Raw genomic sequence first — 9,158 nt, 5'->3', positions numbered from 1 at the left:
GACTTTGGATTTATACATTTTTCGAAACGTTTGTTACAAGCTTAGGAATCTCTTTTATAATTGCAATAGCAATTCGATGTGTTAGTTGATATCTAATGTGAAAACCATTATTACCAGACATTCATCCGTTTTAATCATTCGCTTGGTAATAAACCATTGGAACCGGACTTAATGAGACACGTTTCTTTTATTAAGCTTTGATCCCGATCCCACTTTACGTCAATCGTTTTGGAGTCTATTCATTGGCGGTCTTATATCTGGACTTAGAATGTCACCTAGCCAGTCAACGTATCAACGGATCAAGGCAACACCATCTGTCTCAACAGCCAAAAAGTATGCACTGTATATGATATTTAATATGTTTCCATTTTATATGATATATATATGTATGCATGTGCTTACGTAGTAGTTTTCACTATATAGATGCTTTATGGATTAAAAGTTAGATAGTTGTCTTACACAGATTTGAGTTAAATAAAATAATTGACATTATATATATTGTCTTTGATTTGAAATATATTTGTAGCTACATTATCTTTAACATTTCGAAATACTGTTCTCATATGGTGCGTTTAGCTGAAGTAACTAAATACGCAGTACAATCACAACAAATTCATTGTTTTGTTTTGAAAAGTTAACGGATAAGAACATGACTTTTTGTAGAATTATTAATTACTTTGTAGAATGTATTTTCTCTCGGGCCTGTTATCTCTATTCATCTCCTCGTTGGCAGTAACGGAGGGAGCTGTCATGTTTGCTTATTTCCAAACAAAAGGTTGTGATCCACTAGAAGCTAAGCAACTCAGAAACCAAAACCAGGTATAACATCTTCCACATTGGAGTGCGACAAATGGTTAGCCTTAATTTGTTTGTATGTCTTTATTTGTATTATTTGCGCTTTAGTGTATACACACTTTGTAAAATTTGATCTTGTTTGTTGACGTTGTGGTACATTTTTTCCTTGTTTGTTGACGTCGTGGTATATCGTTTTCCTTGTTTGTTAACTAGGTGGTATATCGTTTTTCTTGTTTATTTACGTGGTGGTATATTTTTGTCCTTGCTTGCTGACGCTGTGGTTTGTTTTGCCTTGTTATTTGACGTCGTGATATATCTTTTTCCTTGTTTTTTGACGCCATGTTAATTTTTCCTTGTTTGTTGTCGCCATGGTATATTTTTGTCCTTGTTTGTTGCCGTCGTGGTATATTTTTTAACTTGTTTGTTGACGTCGTAGTTTATTTTTTGTTTGTTTGTTGAAGTCGTTGTATATTTTTATTCTTGTTTGTTGACGTCGTGGTAGTTTTTTTGGTTTGTTTGTTGACGCTGTGATATATCACGTCGTTGTGTTATCATTGGGTATATGAAGTATTTGTGAATTGCTTTGAGACGACCTCCGAACTAGGTTGTAATAAAGCGGTATATAAGAAACTCGAAGTATTATTATTATTAGTAGTAGTATATGTTAAAATGCGTATTGACGCTGTGTTATATATTTTTATTTCTCAAACATTTGTTAACATATTGTCCGAATACTTAATGATGTTTTATTATATTTTATGATACGATACAGGAAGATAACATGAAAATGAAAATGTTTATACAGGAAATGGGTATTATTTATAGAGATAAAAAGCCTTTAAACAACCCGTTGATAACTGTTAATATATATACATAATTAAAAAACAAGTTGTGCAATATACAAATGTTATTTATGACTCTGTAAAGAAGAATAAATCTCGTTTTTATTGAGCAGTTGATGGTGAAAATGGTCCATGACATATCAAAGATTACACCCGGTCTGCCGGGTCTGTTTTTGGCTTCACTGTTTAGTGCTTCACTGAGGTAATCGCGAAAATTGTCAATCATGTATTTTCACTGCTTAGGTCCCGGCGCGTCTATCACACAATTAATATTATAAGATAAACTATCTAAAGCACCTTCTTTTGATAACATAGTATAAATGTGTGTTGTGCTATCTAATTGTACGATGTATACCAATGACAATCACGTATGAAGTTAATAATTTATAATTTAGTCACTATCACATTGTTTTCTTTAAGAGACTGACTTTGTTTTCATTCATAAACTCTCATCTCTTGCAGTACCATGTCATCTCTATTGAGTAGTCTGTCTGCAGTGTTTTGGGAGGATATAGTTAAACCCCACACCAAACCGATGTCTGATAGAAAAGCGATACTTGTTACAAAGTGTTCAGGTGATCTGCACTTCATTTCATACAAAAATCTCAATTCATACCTTTTTCAATAAATGCTTTAAAATGTCGAAATTGTACATTTAAACATTATATGATTTTGCCATTTATTGTCTTCACATTTGCTCCATGAACTAAACGAATGGTGATAGCTTCCAGTACCGCTGCCAAAAATAGTATATTGTTTTACCAGCATAATTGAAACTTTGATAGATCATATCTGAAGAGAAAGGTTAAGATGAAACAAACAAAATATAATTAACAACAGTACGTAGGAAGTTCAGAGTCGCTAGACTAGGGTTCGAACCTTTGACCTAATATTGTTGTAATGTCACTCTAACCAGCTGAGCTACATCGACAAACTGTGTATCCTGGTTATTATATATTGGGAAATAAACCACGATGTAACAAGTGTTTTAAAAGCAGTTTCACTGGGGTTTTTAAACGATTACCAGAATGTGTAAAAATGTGTGGCTGCGCGGTTTGCAATGTATGTCATTCCATTGTATACCTGTTTATAAGCTAAAGGACCCCTTCCAAACTAGACACCAGAATTCCATTGTAGTGTTCCACACATACTGTTACTTCTGTTGATTTGTTTTGTATGTATAGTTGGACTAGGTCGTCAAGGAATAACCGCCGATCACGCAGTTCAGAGCAGACAGTTTCATGAGGTCCAGGCCTCGAAATCTGGTCTTGTTCTGTGTTATTACTCTCAGAACACTCATGTCGATTAGTTAACTTCATTTGTTTTGATGTAGTATAAAATTTAGCAATGCATGAGTGGTACGAGGATCCTAAACATATTTTGCCATATTGTCACACTTTTGAATATATTACAATGTAACAACATTTTTGCAGTGTTACTTTTCGGAGGGATCGCTTTACTTGTTACTTTCGCCATATCTGGAATCGAGGGGCCAATATCACGGGTAGGTTACGCATATCCAGATAAGTCGAATTGAGAAATTGATACATTTTTCATTTTGTCGACTTTTGTCACATAAACATTTTGCATGTTCGCACGTTTTGCAGAAATTTACTTTTTTGAAATTACAAAACAAAATCTTTGTAAACGTATGTAAAACTTGTTAACTGGTGCATGTTAAATTAATTTTACATTTTTTACATAAAAGTAATTAATTCCTAACATCAACCCTATATTTTCTTTCTATGTTGTGTTGCAGATACTTGATATTACTGGAGCTTGTTTTACTGGTGCTATGGTTGGTGTGTTTGTCCTTGGATGGTTTATACCAAGAGCAAATGCGTTGGTAAGTCGATTGGGCGTTTAAGATACTTAAGATTAGTTTAATTCGCGTTTGTTTGCTTTTAGATGTATTTGATTGTCGTTTATTTAACTTTAACGTGAGATTTACAAAATGAAATTATTGTTGATTCTGACTGTTATAAAAGGCGATATTCATGTCAGCGTAGTATCAAAATAGTGGTATCATAAGGCAGTTACTTCCTATCTAATTTAGGTTAACAATTAGATCTTGGCTTGTATTCAGTTTTAGATATGTATATACACAAATACATTGAATGTATTTTGATTCCTGGTATTCATACATTGTTTATAACTTTTGACCTTTTGCATACACAGGGCGGTTTCGTCGGTGGCTTGGTGTGTGTAATATTTGTAGGATGGATATCTGTAGGGAAGTTGATTTCATCAGGAGTGCGTGTAAATGCAAAATTAGGACCGGCTTCAACGGAAAATTGTCCTCTGGTCAACATTTCTGGATTTACCAATGGAAATATATACGTGCAAATGATGACAGAATTTGTGTCAAATGATACTGATTCGATTGCGGGGGCGGGGCATATGACCGTCACTCAAGGACCGTAAGTGCTAGTCAAATCAAATTTAATTGAAAACAGTTTGAGGAAAAAGGTCAATTAAGTTATAAAAATGTGAATACATGTATCACCTATACTCTATATGGTTCCGTGTTTCCATTGTCTTTTTGTTGTAATAGTGTAAAAGTACCAATCATTACATACCGTTAATATATTTCTGTTGAGTAATTTTCTCCAAAATACTTTGCCTTTCGCTACTTTAGTTTTGCATGTCAAGTAGCCTTCCATGTTTGTTATCATTAGATACAACTAGTCGTCTGGACACTTTAGCTACAAGTGAGGGAATTTTATGAAAAGAAAAAGCACTGTGTATACATAATACCGGTTATAATGGTGGCAACAAGCATTGTAAGAATGATCACATGTCAAACGAAACGTTCTCATTGTTTAAACTAAACTATTATATAATCCTATGTTTCGGTAATCATGTATATTGCGTCCTTCTTATATGCAAGACATTCATCGCTTTGCCATTATTAAACAGTTTATGTCCGAGTGAGCGACATCATTATAATTATAATCATGTTATCGGAAATTAATGGTGATGAACCATGTATGCTGATCGAAGACCGGGAGAAACAAGGGATGAACAAATCCGGAGTAAATAGCTAATTACGAAATCGGGGGAGTTTAATAATAACATGTATCAATGTGGAAAAGAGGAGACTAACACAGCTGTGTCGATAGTGAGTTCACGTAAATTGGAATATATATACTAGTCGGGTTTTAATGTTCAAGTTATCATTTATATTTGTCCTTGATGCTGTCGCTTCGCTTCAACATCTATCCTGACACATGACAACGTCTTCCGGCAGCAATGGACACAATTACAGAATTATCACTCCAACCAAATGCTAATACATTTTCTAGTTATAGATGTTATTTTTTCCAGACAAGGCCTTGATGTACTGTACTCGCTGTCGTACAAATGGTTGCTTCCACTCGGCATCTGCTTAGTCGTCGGAGTTGGAGCTCTCGTCAGCCGTTTACAAGGTATTATTCTCGAAGAAATGTTATTCAATATTTAAATATTTTTGAGTTGAGCGATGTTATTTTTCTTCTAATTACATTTTGTATATTATCTGTTTGCTTCGTTAACAGCTCGGAAGCCTGTCGATCCCTCGTTGACCGTACCGGTGTGTGATTATCTGTGTTGCTGTATTCCCGAAAGAATCCGAAAGAAGTTCCGGTGCGGAATAAAGGATCCGGGAAGAGATGAGGTACACATATGAATGAAGTTTGAGATACCTCAAATTTGTTTTTCTCCCACACTTCACTTAGGCATACCTGTATTTTCATAACGAAAAGGTCAACCGTTTTTATCAACAAGGAAACACAGTCAACAAGTTGATATTCTGAAAATGTTATTATCGTAATTGCTTCATGTAGAGTAACATGAGAAGCGACATCCAGTACGCTCCCTTACTGATTGCACGATGCATCCAGTTCACCATCAAAATATTTGCTTAAAAAATAATCATTCGCTCTCGTATCAACAACATAGAGAAATAACAAACATTGAGATAAGAAGTTTGATCTTTAGCACATGGCTTGAGCTTAAGCATCCGTTAAAACTCGCGAAGTTGACGTAACATTTAATGACTCTCATCAAAATTATAAATCGGGAAATATTAGAATTGATTAATATATGTGTTAGATAACGGTAGTGAAACGTCTGCACTTTCAATTGTTTTCATTAAAAGTTTTCTTTTTAAAATCTCTCACACGAAGAACTTATGACTGTCTTGTTTATTTTCTATTCTAAGGAAACAGCCCAGAATGAAGAAACTGCAGTACAACTAATTGGAATGGAACCAATAACAGAAGATATTTCTGTCAGGAAATGAATACAGCATCCTATAGCAATAATACATGTATTATGCGGGTTGGTTTTGACACCAAATCCTTTTGCGTCATAATGATATTTTTGATTCTGGGCGGTCACAATGGATAACGTACTAGGCTTTTTCCGAGACGACCAGGTTGTGCTTTCTCTATTTTGCGACCACTTAGCTTTATCCAGGAACTCTGGTTTTATTTCAACTGCATGCTACCGTTTGGAACAACGGTGATTTATATAATTTTAATGAATTTGTTTCTAAATGGCTGCTAAATTGTTAATTGATAAAATCATTTTTAAGAAAACATACCTTCCTATCAATACTCGCTTTATCGTTAACAGTTAAAATGTCGAGCGAAAATTACTGCAGAATGACAAGATGGAAGCGACAGTGCATGGCATTTATTTTTGAAGACATAAAAGTAATCATCTGGCATTTTAACATCATTGATCTGTGAAAATTGTTATGTTGTATATATCTTATAACATAAATTAATACGAATGCCAGTTTATTTTACCGCTCCAATCCGGTCGAAAGTCATTTTCGGAGGTATTGTCATCGAAAGTCAAGGACAAGAATTTGAGTTGTAGTTTATGTCCTTTTTGACAGCTGCTATAATGTCTATTCAGTTTAATCTTAAGTGTAAGATTTTGTTATAATGTTTTGCTATTCTCAAATGTTATTAATCCAAACAAAAACAATAACAAAGAGCATCATGATAATATCCGAAACTTCATGCAAAATCAAGTCTAATAGGCAAAATACATTCATATTGCATGGGAAATTTAACATTAGGTAGATAAAGTTCAAAATCGTATATAGTTCCTTAATCTGCTGCAGATTTAAAATAAAATTGCTTACAATTTTGCTTATAAGCATGTTTCACCATTATTTTGTTATACTAATTAAATATTTAATAATATCATATAAAAAGTAGTCAATGGATTGTTGTTTGTAATTTAACTGGTCAGATATATTTCAAACAAAATTTCATTTAGATAAAATATGACATGATCTGTAACATAATCATGCGAGCACGTTCACATTGAATTAATAATGCATTGGTTTACTCCTCTCGGGATCTTTTTAGATTATGCAAAAGAGTTGCCCAAACTATTCAAAAGAAGAATAAGCCTATATTTTGAAGATCTCTATGACAAGGTGATACCAATAAAACAACACACAATCAACAGTGATAAAGAAGTATGATTATAATAAGATAAAAACAACAATTCGTAAATATGCGCACAAATAACGAGTTTGGTTTAATATTTAAGATTATCATCTGATGTTTATTCAAAAGAATGTCTATGTCACTCCAAAACAAACTGGTTTTCCATTTTTGTATACGCTTACATGATTGGTGTATAAGTTTTAGATGATATGCCGACAAAATTACATGACTGGTTCTTACTTGCAACGGTTCAAACAAATTGAACAAATCAATGATGTAATTTACATGTACAATATATTAGTTAACAGGTTAGTATCCGTAGACTAAATAACAATACAAATGCACCGAATACCACACTGTTATACAACCTTTTATTTATATAACTACTGGTTTTATTGAGATACTAAATTGCAACGTAATACACGGTTCAAGCAAGACAATCAAACTTATTGTTTCTTCAACATAACGTTTTTTGGTCTAGTTACTTCTGAATATGTTTGGGCACGGATACCAATCCAACCATTGTGTCTGCTTCTGTGTTTCTGTAATTAAGAATTCCGGATAATTATAATTTCAAAACGATATGTAAATAAGCAAGTTCGGACGAAAACAATACATATAAGTATTATATACAAACAAAGGTGGTTTCCCATTACAGAATGTTCACATTATTCACCTAATATAAGAATGGGTTCTGTCATCAGGCTGAAACATACAAAAAGTCCTTAAAAATGGTAGTTACTATTCCCTGCTTAACGTTTAGCATCTAGGGCAAACTGGTTCATCCGTTGTCAGTTTAATGTGACCGGGCGTAATGCTGTGCTGGGTTCCCTCGGCATGGTATTTCAGTGGGATAGCCCTTTAAAGTCGGCATCAGATGCGCATTATCACAGGGAGGCAAACACACCAACATACTCTAACTCCGTCTCACACGCAAGTACGTATACACAACACATTGAGGCACGTCATTAACTGTAGTAAGCTATTAATAGGGTGTTAAACAGAAATGAAACCAAAGTTAAAATATCGACCACTCTACCGGGTATAGAATTACTACGATGGCTGGATCATAACAAAGGTTAATATATATATATATTGACGTTGGCCAATTCTTGACTGCTTGGTTTGTGAACAGCCCGATTGGGTTGTTCTGGTGTGACTTAAAAATCGGTTACATGTAACCTGTCATTTTCTGTTTCTTAAAATTAAAGGATATTGCACCTCGTACAGGCTTTTCCTAATTATCATTTCAGTTTGGAAAAATGGGGTTACAAAGAGGTTCACAAAGTGATGGATGGTTATCATTGTTAGCTGATTCGAAATAGTTAATTTTCGAATTGTATAAATACCCCAATGAAAAACTGAAAATCATGTTAACAGCAATTGAGAGTTCGGAGACATTTTTCTGCAGTAACGGTCATATTTTGCCTGTAATACCAGGTTTTTCTTAAACATTAATTCTGTTCCTTATGAAGGAAACAATTTCCATTAATCACGACTAATCTTCAGTTGTGAATCACTGCATATTAGAAAATTCTAGGTATTTTCTCTAATAATGATTTTTTTTTAATATATGTAATATATGTATATATGTACACTGCTACCCTAGTGCTTGATATATTATTGAGTCAAAGACCTGCTATGATCAACAATATATATATATGGATTCTGCCAATGATGTTTGCTTTGGATATGATGAAAAGATATCTAATTAAGTGCATCTCAACAAGGGAAAGTATGGAAAACGTTTAATTATGGTATAGTGTTACAGAAGTTTCAAATGGGAAGAAATTAAGTGGTACGTACCTTATTTGGTCCCGGTTACTTGACACCACAACGGAACTTCTTACGAATATTTTCCGGGATACAACTACAAAGATAATCACACACTGGTACGACCAGTGATGGGTCGACAAGCTTTCGAGCTGTTAACGAAAACAACGGATATAACGTTGTCATTCTAGTAAAATTATCTATATGTAAAATTCATTCAGAAGGATACCGACAACTTATTTTGGCCATAATCGGTCCATACAAAACGGCTGAATTATGTATTGACCACCCTGCAGGA

The 9,158-nt window shown here is 33.9% G+C and overlaps 1 protein-coding gene across 1 annotated transcript; it reads left to right on the top strand.

Moving 5' to 3' along the window:
• Positions 1-268: 268 nt before the first annotated feature.
• On the top strand, positions 269-5,292 carry LOC110441261 (sodium-dependent multivitamin transporter-like; the record flags this gene model as incomplete). The annotated part of the gene is made up of 6 exons (XM_021484370.1): positions 269-333; positions 684-819; positions 3,397-3,483; positions 3,816-4,057; positions 4,965-5,065; positions 5,174-5,292. Coding segments are annotated over exons 1-6 (750 nt in total), but the record flags the coding sequence as incomplete, so codon positions are not given.
• Between the last annotated feature and the right edge of the window lie 3,866 nt (positions 5,293-9,158).

This window comes from Mizuhopecten yessoensis, unplaced genomic scaffold (genome assembly GCF_002113885.1).
Source record: "Mizuhopecten yessoensis strain PY_sf001 unplaced genomic scaffold, ASM211388v2 scaffold715793, whole genome shotgun sequence".
NCBI lineage: Eukaryota > Metazoa > Mollusca > Bivalvia > Pectinida > Pectinidae > Mizuhopecten > Mizuhopecten yessoensis.
The sequence above is the reverse complement of the archived record's forward strand: the minus strand, read 5'-3'. Positions and strand labels throughout refer to the sequence as shown.